This window comes from Protopterus annectens, chromosome 11.part0 (assembly GCF_019279795.1).
Source record: "Protopterus annectens isolate FY-2018-M chromosome 11.part0, PAN1.0, whole genome shotgun sequence".
In the NCBI taxonomy this organism is placed as follows: domain Eukaryota; kingdom Metazoa; phylum Chordata; order Ceratodontiformes; family Protopteridae; genus Protopterus; species Protopterus annectens.
The window spans coordinates 309,984,263-310,006,044 of NC_056745.1; the positions used below are offsets into that span (position 1 = coordinate 309,984,263).

At 38.3% G+C, this 21,782-nt stretch overlaps 1 protein-coding gene across 1 annotated transcript in view; it reads left to right on the forward strand.

The window, feature by feature from the left end:
• Positions 1 to 21,782, forward strand: part of CFAP54 (cilia and flagella associated protein 54) — a 2,749,537-nt gene that overhangs the window by 2,553,649 nt on the left and 174,106 nt on the right. The window contains exon 60 of the mRNA XM_044087198.1: positions 10,991 to 11,170. Within this exon, the coding sequence (XP_043943133.1) occupies positions 10,991 to 11,170 (180 nt within the window). The remainder of the gene's footprint in view (positions 1 to 10,990; positions 11,171 to 21,782) is intronic.

Below are 21,782 nucleotides of genomic sequence, written 5' to 3' on the forward strand. Positions count from 1 at the left end.
CCCATAACATACCTTAACAAACAATCTGACGTTTTCAGACACAGCATGTTTTTTGGGCTGGTAGAAGTACCATGACTGTACTCTGGGCCCTCAGTGAAGACATCCTCACTAATATGGCTAAAGGTTACCTCATTGGAACAGTATTCATTAACTTCACCCAGGTCTTTGAAATAGTTGACTATTCCATCCTATTATCCCACTTACAAGATATCTGTGTAAGCTCTGAATCTACCCAATGGTTCAAAGATTTCCTGACCAAACCAACCAAAATTGCATAGTTAAAGCTGGATCTGCCTTATCAGATACAGAGTTAGCTCTTTCAGTGTTTCCTCAGGGATCAGTTCTTGCACTAGTACTATTCTCAATTTTTATAAATAAACTCTCTTGACCTAGTTCTATAGATACAACCCTTTTCACGACATCCTCCAAAATCAACTTCAAGCTGAAATTCTACAACTAAAAATTAGATTTGTTCTAAAACATACTCTTCAACTCTAACAAAAAGTCCATGCTGTTTGGTACAAATAAAAGATTCACTAAAGCCATTAGCTCTACCCATATCAAAGACCTAGACAACAACCTAACAACTAGAAGATGGCCTACCCCAGTGTGCCACTGCCTTACAAAAAAAACACCTCCTCCTTATAATCTCTTTCTTATAAAATCTGCTGTTTCATCAACAACTCCCCTCAGTGTGAACATCACTGCAACATTTCAGAAAAGACAAATTGCCTATCTTTTTAAGGAAGAGACAATCCCCTTCTTGGCTCCCTTCTTTTCAAACATTACAATACCTTCTTGACAGTACTCGCTAAGTGTTTTGCTGGCATTGAAAGCCAGTAAAACACTGCGTTTTTTTTTTTCTGTCTCTAACCAGTAGTACATGGAGCAGATAAAACTCCATGCACTACAAGGAATTATGATTGTGTTACTGATCATAATCTTAAATTATGCATTCTTGGCATGGATGCCAAGATTCACCTGTTGGGCTTCGCTCTCAAGGTGAATTTCTTGGCATCCAGCTCTTGAACACATAATAAGTAAGTTATGATTGGTGACCAGGTCATAATCTATATATGCATTGTCTACTCCTGATACTCCTTCTTTTTAAACTTTCTGGCAAATAGCTGTATATTTTTTCCATCTATGTTATGTTATATCACTATACAGTATAATTCAGTTATACCTTTCATCTTATTTTACCGTTGTTACTATGTATGTAACCCAGGCTGAGCCAGCAAATGATCACATTTGATCAGTGCTCTACCCAGATAAACAAAATTAAATAAATAAAAGAAAAACAATGAAGAAAAGAAAAAGGGACAATTAAGTGTCAAAACAGACAATTTCTAAATGGTTGTCTCATCAATCCATCCTCTACCCCTTTTCCCATATTTGCACATGCGCCCTTGGTGTCACTTCAACAGTAACAATCATCTCAAACCAAGGTTTACACCACCGGGTGGCTAGCCCTGCTGTAGTTCATCTGTACCCCTCACTCACACCTACTTGCAATTTAGAGTGTCCAGTCCACCTACTGCATGTCTTTGGAGTATGGGAGGAAACCCACATGACCACAGGGAGGAAATACAGACTCCGCACAGAAAGTATCCCAGCCAAGAAGTGAACCAGAAAACCTCTTGCTGTGAGGCAGCAACACTAACCGCTGCACTACCACAGTTCATCCTATGTATTTTATTTATTCTCACCATAACAAGACACTTCCAAGTAAGGTCAAGGCCCACTCTAGCAGGGCTTTGGCTACTTCTCTGGCTTTTTGGAAAGGAGTAGACTCTAGAAATATAAAAAATATACTAGAGGCAGCAACTTTGTCATCTGTGCACATCTTTACCAGACACTATATACTAGATTTTTCTCTAGGTCCAGAGCATGCTTTGCTTAGACTAATCTTTAGGAGCTCCTGGACTCTGATCCTTCTTCTTTCCTTCCATTCTAAGCATTGGTATTCTTCCCATATAGCTTGGGCTACTCGAACAGTGATATAATGTTGAACATAGTATAATTGTTTGAGTAAACTTACCATAACTGTAGATATTGCAGTAGGAGCACCCTCCTCTCTCCCTCCTTCCATCCCCCTTCTTTCTGAAGGAATTTATGCTGGAGTTTTTTTTTTTTTTGTCATTATTTGCTTCCCCTGATGCATACTTACCTGGCAGGGCTGTAGCCTCTCTTATTCTGATGCAAGAATACTCTGAGAGTTTGGTGCCATACCCACTGACTTTATACCGCTCACATTGAGCTATACAGTGGTTAGAGAACAAGGAAGGTGCCCTACAGCTTTGGAATCTAGCCATGTGTCCAGTCCTTGGTGAGATATGGCCCATATAGCTTAGGCTACTGAAACAGTGATCTATTTTAACATCTTCTGTAAGCTTACTAACACAACTGTACTATCTGATTTGCCCTGCCTGTACTTCACAAAGCGGTTAGAGATGAAAGTCAGATTGGCAAATTGTGCTTCTAACCTCTCTACTAGGACCATGAGAAGAATTTTAGTTTCATTTGTGAGTAGTCTGTGTCAGTGACACAAGTAGCACACCTGCCTTTGGTGATGGAAGACAGAAGGCTGTGGGTTCTATTCCAATTCCATGGAATTGGATTGCTGACACTGTAGTGCAGCAGTGAAAGGTGCTGAACTCATAAGTATGTTGTCCTTCAAGTGAACTGTTAAACCATGGCCCCACAAACCTGAATTGATGGTAGCTCACTTAGGTGTAAATGTTCCCATGGCACCTGTTGAAAAGAGTAGGGGAAATTCCTCTGATGCCTTGGCCAAATTTACCCTAGTTGTATAAATACCACCATGGGTCTCCCCTGAAAAGAGTCCACCAGCCTAGTGTGACTAACCCAGTCAACAAAGGATAGATAAATAAAAGTAAAGAGATAGTCTGTGACCTGCTAGGGCACATGGGGTCTTTCTCCTTTTTTGGGTGTAGAGGCAACATAGGATATATGCAAATGACCCCATTCAGAATTGCCATATAGCTGAAATACCTGATGTCCTTATGGGGTCATTTGCATATATCCCATGTCTCTTCTAATGCAAGAGGTTTCAAGGTATCACAGAGTGAAAAGTGTAGCATGGCTAGATTTTTCTTTTTTTTTTTACTGATTAATTGTTCTGTGTGACCTTGATACTCACTGTTTTGCCTTTTTTGGGAGTATGATAATCAGTACCAGCCGTGAGTAATAGGTTGGATGACTGGTATTCTTATACTCCTTAAAATGATCCAAGAGAAGGTCACCTAACACTTTTTAATAAAAGCGTTATAGAGACTGAAGGGAATTCCATCACTTACTGGAGCTTTGCTTGGTCTAGGGAAATCTGGTTGTTTGATAAATCTCCACCAGTGTTGCAGACTTATTAATGACAGCTATATCTAACGATTTGAACTTGGCCGAGTCAGTAACATTAAAAAAGGGTAGATCTCTTCAAGACTGGTGGCAATCTTCTTTCAAGTTGTCTGTAGAACTCAATCATTACTTGTTTTACTGCCCCAGCAGAATATCAGGGAGTCCAAGAGATGACCAATACTGTTCATGCATGAGACAATGCCTTCGAAAACTCAGCTATGTTTAAAAAATCCTGTGTTTCTGAAATACAGCCAAACTCTCCACTTATGCTGTGCTGATGCGGTCAAAAAAGGCTGAATCATGCATGTCACAGCTAGTGGAGGTTACTTTATTCACCTCAGTGTGACCATAAAGACTTAAAAAGTTTAAAAAAAGTCATGAGCATTCAGCTTAAACACTTGATGTCTTTAAGGAGTCATTTGCATATATCCCATGGGCCTCCATTACAGGAGGTTTAAGGTCTTACACAGTGAGAGCGCAAGCTTGGCTGAGTTTATCTTTTTTTATTGAATGGTTTGTCTGTGTGTCCACGAATAAATATATATGTGTGTGTGTGTGTGTGTGTGTGTGTGTGTGTGTGTGTGTGTGTGTGTGTGTGTGTGTGTTTATGTGTATACATATATATATATATATATATATATATATATAAATTCATGTGTAACTTTTTTTTTAATATTCTTACTATTTACTACAGCTGTTGATTCCTTTCAGAATTACAACTTACCACTGTGTTTGTATGTTCTCTTCTCTTTCTTCCACACTGCTCTTCAAAACATATCTTAAGGAATATCTCAAAACACACTGGCTATGTCCCTGCTCTAACCCTGACTAACATCTAATTTTTTTTTTCCCTATCTTGCACTACCTTTATTTCTCCTCTATTTCTGTCCTACAATGTCTACTAGTGATGACTTGAATAATAACCACTACCTATGTACTAAAGTAGAGTTCTTCTCAGCTCTATTATAGTGTTACTTACTCTAAAAGTTTTCATCCTCTATCTTGCTGTAAGTAAGCATAAGTTTGTATACCTGTAACCTGCCATCTGATGTAAAATTAACAAATCTTGCTTATTTGTCTTTTGTATGATATGTCATCTTAATTTTTTTTTGTTTTCTTTTTCTCTAGCCAACTCTGTACACATTTTTATACCTGTTCTAACTTTATTTAATGTAACTTCCTGCTTTGCATATATTGTAAGTTATGATACTATTGCACCTTTTGGAGCTTTTCTTCCCTGGCCTCTACTGAAAATGGGCATATATCCAGTTAGACTAACCCAGTCAAAAAATGTAAAATAAAATAAAATAAATAAAATGTTTAATACTACTTTTAAAGAGTTATGGTGCTTTTCTAACATGTTCTATGACTTGTACTGGGAAATTGAAGTTATGTAGTCTCAGATGAACATTGGGCCTGTTTTTCTGTTTCATTTGGAAGTTCTGACAGGAACATATTGAATTTCTTTCACTTTTTCTTTATATTATACTACTGATTTAACACTGCTATAGCTGCTTTCATTGTTAAATAGAGATTTTACCACAAATTATTTTATTTGCATTTTTAGTAGGAATTTTTTTCATTTCTGGCAAGTGAATCTCTAAATAAATGTTTATTTATGCTGTTTTAAAAGGTTTCTTCTTTAATGTATATTTGGTTTGTGTCACTATCTGTACAAGTACAAGTATGTTTTACCTGTAACTGTGACTGTTTGTGCTGTTGTTTAATTACACTGTGCAGATTATAGAATAAGTCTTAGTACAATTTAAATTGTTTCTTCTATGTTTTTTGCAGTTTAGCCCTATTTGCTTTGTGGGGACATAGTTTATATTTTCTATTATTGCTGTCCTTAGTAAGCCCTTAATAGTGTCAGTGTATTATTCTGGCTGTATTTTCCCGTGACTTGATGGATGCTGATATCAAAACCAATTGCACCTAAAAAAACAACTCTCAGCCAATGCTTTGTGAATTTGTTGTTGTGTTAAGCTAGCCCACAGACCACTTTTCTTTTTCCAGTCACCCTCTGTTGTGAGCCCGCAGCCCTATATGGTACAGGGGTCAGACTAATCCTCTGGTGCTGTTACAGTACCGGGTTCAGTTATGGGAGAACTAAACCCTTTAGGTGCAGGAGAGGTCCAAGGTAGATATAATTTGCTGTCGCCAGATATTTTGTCATGTAGTGTAGTTCATAGTAAGAAGAAACGGAGGCTTCACAACATGACAGATTATCATTTTATTAGCATGTATAGGGATGAAGTGGTTTCTGTAGGAAAGTATGTTTTATAGTCAAGTAATTTTGGAGACTAAGCTCCTATTGAGCATGACTATGGGGCTACCTTCTTTAGAGATCAGTCTAGTGCCACAGATTTTGATGGGGACTCTGATGCAAATAGTAGTGAACACTCTGAGTCTGTCCAGTATGATTCTCTGGAAGGTGAACAGGTTCAAAAAAATTAAGTAAGTATTCACATTTCCACAGGTGCTAGGTTTAGAGATGTATTTGACTTGCAGAAATCTGAAGTTATGCCGGAGATTGGCAAGAGTTTATGATCTTTTTAAGGATGATATTCCAAGTGTTTTGGCCGTTTTTCTCTCTGTTGCTGGCCTTAGAAGATGTCTATAAAACTGCACGTAAAACCCCTTTGGCTAGTGATCCAGTTCCTAAGAAGGCTTTGAGGAAATACAAGGTGCACTCTGATCTTGTAGCTGTCTTTGCTCCATGGGTAAATATTCCCCAGTGCTATGAGCAAATAACCTTGGAGTTTTCAGGTGGGATCTCAGAACCATCCCACTCTGTGCCATTTATCCTGAATCAATATATTACAAAGAGCTTTTTTTCATTCATGTTTCAGCAATTTGATTTGAGAAGTAATTATTCCCTCTTGCAGTTTTTCTAGCTGTCAGCTCTAACAGGAGAGCCTTGACTATGGAAATGTTATGAAAATCTGTATGAAGAAATCTGTAAATCAATAAAGAGTGCAAATCAAAATATTTATCAAAGACTTAAGTATCTCAAGGTTAGCGGTAGATGAGGGTTAACAATTAGCAGTTAAGATAACAGGATATGACATGAAAACAGTGATGTATAATCAATCTGCAGGAAAGTCTCCAGGAATAGATGGTATTTCTGTGAATGTTTGGAAGCAAAGAAGGAAGAATGAGATAAAGATCTGGAAGGTTCTATTTAACAGTCAACATCTGGAAGAATGTTGTGGTGACTGTAATACCTAAGGACAGTAAAGACTCATCAAATCCAGCTTCATATAGGCCCCTTTCAATTTTAAACCATGATTATAATACCCAAAGGAACGGCAAAGGTATTGACAAAATTGATAGACATGAATCAATGTGATTTTATGGAGAAGAGGCAAACATTTGATAACATTAATAGAACAATGATGGATCTAGGGGAAACAAAATGTAAGAAAATACTGCTGTTGTTGGTGGGCATTGATGCAGATAAAGCAATTAACAGAGTAAGCTGGGATTTTATTAGTGCAATGGAAGCATTTGCATTCCCCGATACAATAATAAGGTAAGTTTGGAGGATATATAAGTGATCAGTCAAGATTTGTAATGAGCTGTTGTTTAATAATTCTGGAAAGATTAGTTTTTTTTTAAACCAGTATTCGTTTGTGGAGTAAATAGAAGAATTAACAAAGCATAGATTACTAGAATATAATTCATCAAAAGAAGATGCTTTTATACATGGGGCATTACAAGGAAATCACTCAAGGCAGAAGGGATATAAGCAAAATGAATATTTGAAAAAAAAGAAACAATAAAGCTATCATGATTTTCCAAGCAGAAATATATTCACCTGATCATTATGGTCCTTTAAAGATGCTATATCAGAAATAGCCTGTTAGGTAAAAGATAAAATGGAAAAAAAAAACAAGTTATCTCCGTGGTATCCCCGAAGTCTCAAAATAACCCACTAAACAAGTGTAGTGGAACTAAAAACAAAACAGTGTAAGAAACTTCTCTGTATGGAAGATTTTCAGTCCCTATATCTCTAGTTAATCACTGTATATTAATCAGATCAGACAAAAGTAGTAGAAGTAGCAAACTTAAACTCGTCTTAAGTCAAAAAAAAAATATATATATATATATATATATATATATATATATATATATATATATATATATATATATAAATTGTACAGAATTACTAAGTATTCAAAAGTAATCCAAGCAAGGCAGGCAGTCTGTTTCCGGTCAAAATTCCTTTATTAAGTACACAGACAAGCGATCCAAGTAAAACAAAAATAGAGTAATAATTTCCTCACAAGCTTTCTAAATATATACTTTTTATCAGGCAAGGGAGTGGCTTATTGTGCTGTAAAACAAAGTGTTATTGGTGCACATGTTAAATTCACATCCCTTCCCCCATCAGTGTGACATTCGAGCTAGTCCTGCCCTACTTAGTAGCTGTCATAATACTATAACTCTTATGTACTTTAAATAAAATTTATAATGATGCGGTACCTCTTGTTTAACCAGATTATTAAGTAGATTATTAAGTCTGTGATTTTATCCAAGACAATATACTACATGACTGGAAATATATCAACCTTAGTCCATGCGGTGGTGGTGCTGCGGTAGCATTGTCACCTCACAGTAAGACGCTGTCCAGTTCGATTCTCAGCTAGAGTGTCTGCTGCGTGGAGACATGCGTGAATGGGAGTACCTTCGTTGAAGGTTGTGCAGCAGGCCTGGCAAGCCGGTACATAAAAATCAACTGCCAATCATTAGCGGACCGGAGTTCCGCTGTGGCGACCCCTAACCGGGAAAAGCCAAAAGACACAAACAGTCCATATGGCAATCAAAAAAAAATATATATATATACACATATATATATATATATATATATATATATATATATATATATATATATACACACTTTGCATGTAAAAAATCTATTGTAAAAATCATATTATGAAATTCCGTAGAGTCTATATAAGGAAATAATATCTTGCTCTTTGAATTGTGATGGATTAATTGTTTAATTGAAGTAATGAGCCTATTGGTGGGGATGAATATTGTAGTAGTTTTAAACAGTGGGGTTTTGTATGTTCATTACATTCTGATGAAGTTTTTTTAACGAAAGCGTGGATTAAAGTTTTATTACGCTAAAACAGAGTGGAGTATACTTTGCTTTCTGCACATTCCAGTTCTTGGATTTGACATTTGTTTTATTCTGGACATTTAAATCCCAGAATTACCATCTCTGTGTCCTCCATTCAAGGTAGGCTATCCTATCTATTTAACTTCAAATAACATACCAGTCTGCATACCATTAAAGTATAGCATTTTTTTTCCTGTCCAGCACTTGCATAGTATGTTATACAAATAGACAAAGAAATTCATTCCTAGTACTGAATCTTCTAATACTCCAGTACCTTATGACATTTGTTCTGCCAGTTTAAAGTTTAATTTATCATTTTGATCCTACCCATAATCATTTTTCATGCCAGCCTTCAAAAATCTTGTTGAAGTCTGCATATACCACATCCAAAGAGATATAGTAATCTTCAGTGGTAAGTCGGTCATAGAACTGGATTCTGTTGGAGAGATAATATCTCTACTGTGTGAAACCTTACCACTGTCTAGTAAGTGAATCAACTGTGAGAAACTCCACTAAACTGCCCAGCAGACTCTTTTCATAACTTTTCCCTAGTGTGAACGTGAAACTAAAAGCCTGCAGTTACCTGTTTTTTTCTAGATCCTCAATTTACAAATGGAAAATAAGCCAACAGCAACCAAAGGATGCTGAGCTACCAAAAATATTATAGTAAACCAACAAATCACAGCAACCACCACGGCTAATAAGGATAAGCGCTTTCACACATTCAGTGCTTCATCAGATCCATATGGATCTGATGAAGCACTGAATGTGTGAAAGCCCTTATCCTTATTAAACTATATGTTATTAGCCATGGTGGTCAGTGTGATTTGTTGGTTTACTAGATCCCCAATTCAGCAAGAACCCACCATTTCCATCCTCAGCAAATACAATACTACTCTATTTGCCATGAAAAGATTATGTACTTCTTCCATTAGTTCATCTTTCACTTTCTGTCACTCTGAGAAACAGTTAATCTGGATATTGTACTTTGTTTTCCTGAAGAATCTTAAGTTCCTTCACTACTACTACTTTCTTAATCATTTTCCATCTGTCTATATGTCCCTATACATGTATGCTCTGTCTTTTATTCTAGCAGTCTGTCTTTTTTCTGATGTGCAGATACAAAAGTAAAGAACTTATTTAGTATTTCTGCCTGATATGAAACATTTTCAAGATTCTCCCCGTTCCAATATATTCGCAATATACTAGTTCCTACCACATTTCTTAATGCATTTGAGAAAGTTATTTTTCCCCATCTTCCTGTCCTTCTGTCATCTCTGTTACTAGGTTGATCCTGGCTGAGCTTTATTTCATTTATTGTGTTATCCTTATAGCTCTTTTTCTTATTTCTAGTCTTCGCCATTCTGCAGACTTATCTTCTTCTCCTTGTCCAGAAGACCTTATGCCTTTTATCATTTAAAATAACCCTGTTTCAAGGCAGAAAAACGCTATCATTATTTAGCTGATTCCTTATGCAGAAGTTCTTGTTTTAATGCTAATGTAATACATCATTCATTTCCTCATTACTTCCTTAGTAAGAGCTAAACAGCTCTTCCATTGTTCTTATCTCATGCCATACTTTGTTGTTACACATCATCATTTCCCACTACAGTGAATTCCACGGTCCTGTAATCCGACTTTCTCTGTTTCATGGTATACCACTGCACTGCCTTAGGGAGATACATCATATTGTGGCATGATCATTTTTGTCAATAAACTGTCCCACCTCATTTTCTAAAACTCAGTCTGCTTTAGATAGGCTAAGATCAAGAATAATACCCTTTTTAATGTATAGAGTGATCATTTTGTATTTTTTAACTGCGGTTATCCACCAGTGGCAGGACAGACTACACTCTGATCAAAATAAAAATGCTTAAATATGTGGTGCGGGTTGAGTTATGCTCCCCCCTGCTGTTCGGTAATCAAGATTCAGAGATGTCATATCCGAGATAACTTCCAGTCATTTTATATGCTCTGATACCAGTGAAAGGAGATCATATGGTTAGTACAGTGCATTTTAACTATAATATAACCAGTTGATTACAATGACAAATAATTGTATTCATCTTTCTGTGTTGTCTTGACAAGGTATATTATACATAGGTACCTGTTTTCAAGTAGGTCCTAGGAGTTTTGGTATCATTGACTGACTTGCTCAGTCACTGGTGACATTAACAGAGGTTGGGAAGTTAGATCATAGATTGCATGCAACTCATCACCTTACCCTTTAAGGAATATTGTCAGCACAATGGCTATGCCAGCTTACAAAGGAGAATTTTAGACCACTTATTTTACAGTATAAATACATGGAACAGTGTTCTTAAAGTCTTTGTGTACAGACTCATTAATGTTCGATGAGGACAAAGCTCAGTGGGTACACCTCAGCATCCAACATGTAACAGAGGAGTAGAAATCTGTGTGCGGCAGCATTTTATCTAATTAAAAAGCTCAGAAAATAATTTTAGCTTTCTTTCTGTCTTGAAACAGGGCTTAATTGAGTTACTTCAAGGAAGGCACTTTCTTTCTCCTTCAGCATCATTAACACTTGCACAAGCTGCGGCTCAGCTGGCTGATTTGAGGAAGATGCTTACAGATAATGACATTAAATATTCTGAAGAGCAGTACATGGAGTCTTTAATATCTGCACAGAAAATAATTCTTCAACAGGTACTGTGTGTTATCAACTTGAAATTCACTGGTATAAAAATTAATACAAACAAGCAATATAACAATGATATAAAACTTTCATTATTGTTTATTTTTCATTGTTGTTTGGTTCCATACCAGTAGCCTGTTTTACTAGGAGGCCTACGGTCTATTTTAATTTAAAATGAAATGTACATTAATTAGCCAACATAGCAGTGGACTCATAAAGATCTTCATGTCAGCAGTAAAAGTCTCTGTTTGGCTCTGTTTCCATGATGTGGTGATTTGTGATTCAGCGCCACAGAGGCTCTTCGTTGAGGAAAAACCTTTTCATGTCTCCTGAATCACAGTTAATTACCACAGAGTTCAGATTAGCATTTCCTTTGGTAGTTAACAGTGTTGACAGACACATGAGTCACCCCACCATTCACTCTCCCCCCACACAATACACAAATTCAAACACATAAACCACAGACCTCATACCTGTCCCTGTGTTGTGCAAACATCCCCAAGGTCTCCTTTTCCCGTGCCCTAATATTTCACTGATGATTACAGTATACATTTAATAACAACATATGCAAGTATTACCTTTCATATCCTTCAATAAATACATGCTAGGGCTAAAGCTGTTTTCCTAGTGACTCTCTCCTTTTGTGCTATGAGGTTGTGAGGTATGCCATATGTTTCCTCTCCCTCTTCCTCAAACATCACAAAATATTGCATAATGCCTGAGATAATATATATTAAAAAAAAAACAGTTGCACTAGCTTCTCAATTAGCACAGTGGCTTATGCATGGGTTTTGTGTGTCAAGGATGAAAGGTTCAAGTCTCCACCTCCCTTTGTACTTTTTTTTAAATTTTGCCTTTTTACATTGTATCCCTGCTGTCTAGTAGTGGCACAGAGGACTGATATCCTTTGTGAGAATTGGGAGGGTACAGGGCTTTTATCCTTTTTAGTGACTTTTAAGGCATTCTACTTAACCAGCATGTCTATTGTTCCCCTCATCTTCCAGTCCCTGTTTGTCTAAGTGATGCTCAGGCATTTTTACAGACTTCTGGTATCTAACATTACCACAGTCCCCATTCTGTCTAACTGCTGTTTAGGCACATGTTTAAAGAGTTATCCCTGGTGTCTGGTGGTCCCCCCCCGACCCAGTGTTGTAGGCTCTGCTCATTAGTCTAAGGGTTTGTGGAGGTATGACAGACACCCCAACTGACACAGACACAGAGACACACACACACACAAACACACACACACACACACACACACACACACACACACACACACACACACACTCATTGCTCACACACATTAATTTCATACACACGAAACAGCCCCTTCCCCTCCTGATCACACTCACAGTGACACTCATCCATTCACCCGTATGCACACGTGCACACATACGCACGCGCCTGCCTAATTTACTCCCCTACTAACTCCCCTACTGCTACCACTCCTTCCCAAGCAGACTTAGACACAAACATATACTCACACAAGCAGCCTGTCAAGTGCACTCATGCACACACCTCCTAACACTACTTTACCATTAAACTCCTCAATACTTAACTCTTATGCAAAAGATGAACACAGGTCTTTGGTACCGTTCATTACCACAAGGTACAAGAAGCGACTCTGCTAATCTACATGACTGAGTAATGTTATTGATTGCTCGGTGCATAGATGCCTTCCCAGAGTTAGTTCCAGGGGAAGAGCACATGGCTAATTAGCATGCTTCTCTTCTGACTGCCACATTATTATGTAGGATAGCAAAAGCATTGTGTTAGGGCTATCTCTGAGTACAGAAAGGTTATAACGAGGTATATTCTCTTTTATAAGGAATGTTTAGGCCCCCATGCCGTGTCTTTTTTTTGATAAGCTGAATTGTAGGCCATTATTAATGGCATCTTGTGGCTGTTGCTAAAGGCTTTGCACACGAAGATAAACAATATTGTTGTGCCCAAGTGTCAGGAATATCCCATTTGTTACATAATACAGTGGTGAAGTCAGAAGTCTAAAAGCATGAAAAGTCTATAATCAGCCCACTTCAGTAAGGGCTGTTGTCTTGCCTAAGCAAGAGCAGTATTGTAGATGGGATGCCAGCAACAGAAGTTTTATCATCAGAGGTAGCACTGTGAGTGTTTAGGGTGGTATTAGTTTTATGGATATGTAGGGGAATACATAGTACTAGTTCTTTTGAGGTTCTGTATGCAAGGCAGAGACCTCCTCTCAATAATCAAATAGAAATGGAAAAGAGTGAGAGTGCATTTAGATGGTCGGGGTAACTTGAGAATGTCCTGGATTTTTTGGTAAGGATCTTTAGGAAATGTGGCAGTCTCCTAAGCCAGCAGTTAGCAGCCATTCATCAGGAAAAGGAACTGCTTAATTCCATAAAGACCCCCTTCCACCTCTTTCCTGCAGTCTGTCAGTCTTTAAGGAGTACCTTGCACACAGATTGGGACCACATGATGAGTGTTTTTATGAAGGCACAGATTGAGATGGGTGTCATCCCATCCTGATCAGTTTCCAAGGTGTACCAGGTTAGCCCTGAATCACCCTCTCTTTCCTCTTCCCAGATCCATGTTTTGGCACTAGTGATTTTGGAGCTGAGACTTCATTCAGACCCTATGTGTCTGACATCAACTTATACCTTTACTTTGGCTCAGACACCACTATATCTGATTTACACAACACTAACACATTTGATGTTAACAGACTCTCAGCTACAGCTGCTGCTTGACACTGAGTCTTTGGCAAACTGTTTGGTGACATTTTTGGTGTTGAAGTCTTTGGCATTCAAAATGATGACACTAATCTTCACTTTAAAGCATTACTTGTATCTACTTTGTGCGGGACAGACCCGGCTGTGAGTTAGTGGGCTCAGATGCTGAGAAGATAGGGGCTTGAGACCAGTTCTGGATCTCATTAGACTCAACCAGTCTGTAAAATACTCAGTCACATGGTCATGGTTCAATCCATTTTATCTCCACTGCAAAAGGATGACTGGATGTGCTCTATAGATCTTCAAGATGCATACTATCATATCAAAATGAATAGGTGCTCCAAAAGATACTTGTGCTTCCAGCTGGGAGCCAGCCATTACCCTTTCAGAGCACTGCCCTTTGGCCTAACTAAAGCCCCCAGGCTGTTCACCAAATGTATGGCAGTGGTAGCAGCTCACCCGGGACTGCTTGGATTCCAGGTGTTCCCTTATCTAGATGACTGGCTCCTGACTGCCCCATCCAGGCATGTATTGATTTAAGTGAGGGATTACTAGCTCCAGTTATGTAATCAATTGGGCATGATAGCCAATTACACAAAATCACAAGTGGTCCCTGCTCAAACCCTGGAATTCATAGATGCTCGTCTAGACATGGCCAACTAGATAGTTTCACTTCCTTTAACAAGGGTTTGTAATGTCAGATCTCAGGTCATGAAGGTGATCTCCCTTTCTTATCCTACAGCATGCCTAGTCCTCCAAGTATTAAGATCAGTGGCAGCAGCGATAACTCTAATTCCATTAACCAGGTCTCATATGCGCATACTACAATGTGCTCTTTCAACACAATGGTCTGTTCTTCAGCATCCTCTAAGCACCCCAGTCAAGATTTCCAAAGTTTCCAAGGAATACCTTCTTTGGTGGCTTCATTCAAAAAAAGGTTCTCAAGATCGTCCCTTCATTCTCCTTCAGCCAGTACACTCACCGCAGATGCAGATGCCTCCCAGATTGGGTGGGTGGGCATTTCTAGGGAAGGATAGTCCAAGATGCATGGTCCCCAGAAGAGGCCAATTTGCACATCAATGTCCTGGAAATGAGAGCTATCCTACTAGTGTTGCAGGCTTTCAAAGATGTTCTACCTTCAAGGATGATTGCAATGTCTGTCTATCAACAAATGGGGGATCCACATCTTACCCAATGTGTTGAGAGTCAATGAGAGTGTGGCACTGAGCAATCTCATCCAGTCACTGTCTTTTCACAATGCACAATACCAGGGAATATCAACATGCATGTAGACAGACTAAACAAGTCCATTTTGATGCCTCAAGAGTGGTCTCTCAATCTAAGAGAGGCAGAAAAGATTTTTCATCGATGGGGCCAGCCATGCTGCAGTCTTTGCACTTATCCCCTCAACAACAAGAGAGGCAGGTTCATGGCCCTGGTCCCTCCACAGGGGGAGTCACTTAGAGATGCTTTAGTCCATAACTGGCCTTCATGTCTCCTTTATGCTTACCTTCCATTATCCCCAATTCCCAAATTTCTACAGAAAGCTTACGGGTCGAAGAGTACAATCTTCCTCATTGCACACTTTTGGCCTTGTCATTTCTGGTTTACCTGCATCTGGCTTCATCTCATTTATCCAGCTTAGATACTGGATCCATGTCCAGACCTTCTATCTCACCTGAAAGAAATGCAACATCTGGAAATTACCCAAAAGGAATGCAACATCCTGACATCAATGCCACCACAACAAAACGATAAAGCACAAACCACAGCCACAGATAGAAGGAAATTTTTATTTACTTCAAGCGCCCTGGCAAATGCCTTCAAGAAGTACACAGTAAGCCAAAAAAAAGCACATAATAGATATTCTAACCAGTAAAACAATTAACACACTAAAAAATCAATTAATTAAATACTTCCAATTAAAGTCTACGTTTAACTTCTTCAGGGCCAGTTTATCATATTTTAAAATGAACACAGCTTCTTTATATAATAATTTATCTTTCAAAGAAACCAATTCACCCATACATTGATTTGCTCTAAAACATAGCCTTTAAGAAGTCTAAAATTACCACTATGATACTTTCTAGAATGAACTGCCAAAGGACTGTCACAACATCTGTTTTTATATCCCTAATATGCTCCTGAAACTTCACCTTCAGCATTCTTTGACATACCCCCACATAAAATTTTTCACATGGGCACTTTAAAATATAAATACTACCAACAGTATTACATGAAAAACTCTGGTTAGGGCTAAAACTAACTATTAATTTTGAAAAAAGTATTAACAACATGAACACAAATGGAACAATTCCCACGTGGGAATGTACCTTTCTTAAGGGGGACTAACTTACTAACTTTTGCATCTGGTGGTTTAAATTTAATATGAACCACCATGTCAGCTATACTATGCCCATTCTTATATGAACCCAAAGGTTTCTTCTGAATAATTTTGGCAAACTCACCATCTTTAAACAACATCAGCCAAAAATAGTACAAACATTTTATAATTCTAGGGCTAAGTACATTAAAAATTCTAATAAAATAAATGTCCCTTTTGCCATGTTCACTAATGTCCTAAAATCTCCAATTATCACATTTAAAAAAGAGGGGAATCTATTTCATCTTTAACCATTTCATTAGAAGACCTTTTATAAACTATATCTATAACTATTTCCTTTACTAATTACTCGATCCAAAGGCATTCATAACTTCATTCTTATCATACTCTCTGTGAATATTAAATGTGTATTTCACTTCCATATAAAAATCTATATAATTATTACAGACTTTACTCAAATTAAGAAATTCACCATATGGCAGGAAGGCAATTAAGTGGGGAGGATGACAGCTAATGCCATGCAAAAACTTATTTCCTCCCCCAATTTTTCTACAAATTGAAGTAATCACAGAACCATTATCCAGCCCTTTCAAGTGTAAATCCAAAAAAACTAACTTTACTACCTAACTTCAGTCCATCAAATTTAAATTGGATTCTATTATTATGCAAAGATTTTATAAATTCATCCACTTTACCCAAACCCCCTTTACAAACAAAAATTAAATCATTGATATAACAAAAATATTTCACCACATCTCCTATAAAAATTTCCTGTTAAAACATATATTCAAAAAAAGAGACATAGTCAAATTGGCATACATGGGAGCAAATGGCGCCCCCATGGCCATCCCTTGAATCCGGTGAAACAATTCATTATTAAAAACAAAAAAAAAATTACTTTCCAAACAAAATGTAACCAGTTCAACAATAAAACAAGATAATGGACTATCACAGAGGAAATTGTAAGGACTGAATACCATGATGGTGTTGTATATTAGTATATAAACTCCATACCTCTAAAACCATCCAGTATATATATCATCCTTCCATTTCAAATCTGAAATTTTATCAATAAAATTCTAGGTATCTTTAATAAAATTGCATATAAATGTACAATTGCCTATGTCACAAGTGTTACTCCAATAAAGGTGAGTTAAAAAAAAAGATATTTTTAGTTCCGAAGAAAAACAATGACCTCAGGCTAATCATGGATCTCAGCAGCTTTCCCTTTCATAATAGTCATGGTGTAAGTGATTTTGCCCTTTCTGAAGGTAAATAATAGGATGTACTTGACAGACCTCCAGGATTCCTATCTAAATATCAAGACTGCCAAGGCATCCAGGAGGTCTCTGTGGTTCCAGCTAGGAGCTAGTCACTTTCAGTTCAGTGCCTTGCCCTTTGGCTTTACGAACAGCCCCCGGGTGTTTAGCAAGTACATGACAGTAGTCACAGTCCATCTGAGACTCCAGGAGATCCATGTGTTCTCATACATTTGCAATTAACTCATCAGTTCTGTAACTAGAAAGTATCTTGTAGCAGCCAGAGATTACTTGATAGAGTTCTGCCTATCCTTAGTTATTTCTGCAAACTATAAGAAATCAAATCTTCAACCAGCTCAATCCATACTCTTCATAGGCTGCCATATGGGCAGAAAAATAATTGCACTGTTAATATTCCTCCCAACAAAATTCAAGACTCCCAGAGTCATATCCAACACCTTTTTAATTAGTCTTTTCCTATGGCTTCTCTGGTATTCAAAGTCCAAGGGATGATGGCTTCCACAGTAGTCATGTTCATTCATGCAAGTTTTTACATGTGCATACTGTAATGATACTCAGTATTCAGTGGTCCCAAGTATCACTTCACCTCTTCATCCCAGTGGGCCATCATCAGGAAGTTGCCCTTTTCCCCACTGTAGTGCAATCTCGGAGTTGATATATTTGGTTGGGGGGGCATAGCCCCCAACTAGGATGAGTTTTAAATGTTTCTGGTTTTGATTAGATCATTAGGTTGGCCCACTGGTTACTTAGTGTGGGAAAATGTTTGATGGAACAATCATTTGACAAATTCAGTTTAGATGAAAATGGGTCGATGAAAAGGTGTTTGAAGACTTGAGGTTTCAATAATATGATATAGACCCCCTTTACCTGCTTCTCTTCAGTACAATCTAAACTTTCTCTCAGAGTTGTTTGATCAAGAATCCAGCTATTTAACTGTAAAGATTCAGTTAACTTCAATTTCCAATTACCACTGCATCATTGATGATCATTCCATTCCTTCCCACAAGCTATGTAAGACATTTGTAAAGGAAACCATTTTACTTGCCCCCCATAAAGAATCCAACACCATTTGGGGATCTCAGTTTTGTATTGGAAGCATTGATATACACCTTCCTCTGATCGGTTAAAGTTTATTTAACTGAAAACCCTCTTCTGGTAATAACATCTGCAAGGAGATTTTCAGAATTGCAGGCCTTGTCTTCTTGTTCCCAATTTTTGTTTTTTCACAAGGATAGAGTTTCATTTAGGACTAATCCTTCATTTGTTCCAAAGTGTGTTACAGAAGTTAAACTAAATGAGTACATTTGCTTGTTTTTTTCCTAGAGCATTCCATTAAGGACTATATATGCTCAATACCTTGGCTATCCATAGGCAGCTCAGATTTTTACCTTCACAGATCAAAACCCTTAGCTTTTTGAGCCCTATGCTTCCAACAGATTGGATTAAAAGGTTACTAAAATGACCCCTTCCAGATGGCTATCTGATTATATTTCCTTTGTATATCATTCCCAGAATAAGTGTCTTCTAAGCAAAACAAAGGTGCATTCAACTAGGTCACTCGCTACTTCCACACTTTTTTTTAGGAATTCTTCATTGGATGAGATCTGTTGTGCAGCAACTTAGTCTACCTTACACATCCTTATCAAACATTGCAAATTAGACTTGTTTTCCAGATCTAGAGCATGTTTTGGGGCAACAGTTTTGAAAGGTATCCTGTCATGATGCCACCCCGGTGTTATGGTAGCATGGGATTCTGACCCAACAGTCAGACAGGATACAGAGTTATATACTTACCATAACACTAGATCCTTTTCATTCTACTATGTCCAATGTGACATCTCTCTTTCCTTCCCTCTTCCAGTTCACATTATAGTGGGGTCCTTACACACCTTCAGAAAGTTCTTCTGACAGTATCTTCTCTGCAAACCAGGTTCGTTTTGTAGATGGCTATCAAAAGCGATCTGAAGGGATAAGAGCCCAGGGGGATTATTGGAGGGAAATATTCTTAAAAGGACTTGAGGCTAGGAGCTAAAGAATTGCCAAAAAGGATCCAGTAAATGTCTCTAGACCCAACAGCCATATCAGACAGACTGGGATGAAAATAATCCAGTGCTATGGAAAATACATAATGTCTGATTTGATGTTGTCTTTTTTGTACATTCCTCAACTGGTGAGTCTCTGATCCAAATTCAGCCACTTCTAAAGACTTGGATCTGTAGCTAGAGCTCCTCTCTTTAGCCATAATCCTCCTCAGTAATAGTAATACTTCAGATCTTGTTTGCCATATCAGTGAATAGATGTGGTGCCCATAGATTATATAAGTTACATTTATATTTGCACTTTTTAATACCTGTATAGCTTATTTCATTCTTCTTACATCTTTTCTGGCTCTTTCTTCCCTTTATAATTTAAAAAAAAAGACTTTGCTTATTTGCAGTAAGCCACTACACTCAATCTTCCTCCTTTTGCTACCTGTGTTCAGATATTCTAGGTATTACCACTGTTGGTAATATATGTCCTTCTTTGACCATTGTTGGTAACCTTTTCTTTTCACCTAATCTTTTCTCTAACAGTATTAAATAATGTCAGACAAGCTGACCACCTTTAAAAAATGCACCACATGTGGGCACAAGATGCCAAATTCTGATGCCCACCAGAAGTGTGTATATTGCTTGGGTTCTTCACATTTGGACACAGATTGTGAAATATGTGCAGGTTTCAACCGTCATGCTCTGGGTGAATAATGCAACAAACTGGTTTTGAAGGGACTTCTGCCTTCTACTGCTTCAGTCTCTTCTACATCTGCTTCTGTTGCTGTTGAAGCTTCCCCTTCCAAATAATCTTAAGAGAAGGCCAAAGAGGATTCTTCGAGTAACGGGAAGGAAGGAAGGAAGGAAAGAAATGTTCCCCTGTTCATTCCTCTTCTGCCATTCCAGGTTCTTTTCCACCTGAAAAAATTTCAGAAACATTGGATCCGTCATGTCCATCGGATCCAAAAACACAAGACCAAATCATCAACTCACCACTTCTCATACTTTACCCTGGAGCTGATATCTTTCTGGGTCCACTTTCTTTTTCTCCAAGGGACTCTGAGAAGTTGTTCCAGGACACCCTGCACCTCCTTGTCAAAGTGGATGTCAATAGAATGATGAAGAAGTTTCTTCATGCTCAGATTCATTTAAGAGTTATTCTGACTCTGGCTCCCTTCCAACCCATGAGCCTGCCATCAGCCCCTAGACATCTTCTCCAATCTGACCCTCATTTTCAGAGCCATCAAACATGAGAATCCAGAGCTTGTCTACATTCCATCCGAAGGCATGGCCTTCCTCCACTCCAACTACATCTCTTATCCAGCCAGTTCAACAGGGATTTCAGATCCAAAGCATCAGTGCCAGATCCGGGGGGTTAGGGTCACACTGGATAGCTCAGCTCTGACTTCTTCCTTGAAGCAGAACTACAGTGATGCTCTGAACCATCCTGGGCAGTTGTCTTTGGCTCTTGTCAGGTCAAGTCTTGCCTCTCCTATGTCTTTGGATTTCAAGGTAGTAGAGAGAGTTTTCTACATCTTTGCAGATATGACATGTTTCCCCTTTGGTCCACACATTTCCCAAATGTCTGCTGTTGTCTTGGAGCCTTACATTCTGCCAAATCTGGGCAGCCAGACCACACAAGTCTTGAGACAGTCCTCATTCAGGACTCACCTCACACTTCCAAGTCCTCTCTGGAACATTGCACTGGAGAGACCCTCAGAATCATAAGTGCAAGAGAAGGTACTTACATTCCCCATATGAATCGTTCACAGAAGACACTGACTTTGATAAAGTGGAAGGGTCCCCCAGATCACCCTTTCAGGATGTCTTATTCAGTGAAGTGAGACAGATAGGTGGTTGGTCTTCTGACCCTTCTCAGGAGGAGTCAGTGTTTCTTGTGCCTTTCAGAGCAGGCTCAGCTACATCATGGGTAGTCACCCCAGAGAATGAGAAGGTAAACCTTATCTCACACCAAGCATGGAAGGATCGGGATGTCACAGAGCAATTCCCCAAATGACCAGATAAATATTTAGTTGCACCAAAAGATCAGAACCACTGGAGCAAGGTCCCCTAGTTGATGTTGTTGTTGGTAGCTGCAGCCACTAAGAAAGAACTTGTGGAGCAAAGTTCTACTGTTTATCCCTCCAGCAGAGAATTGAGGGTGTTGGACAGATTTGGGAAGCGTGTGTATACATCAGTGACCTTTGCCTCTATGTCACTGAATTATTTGGCACATGTAACTAGGTTTTAGAGGGACT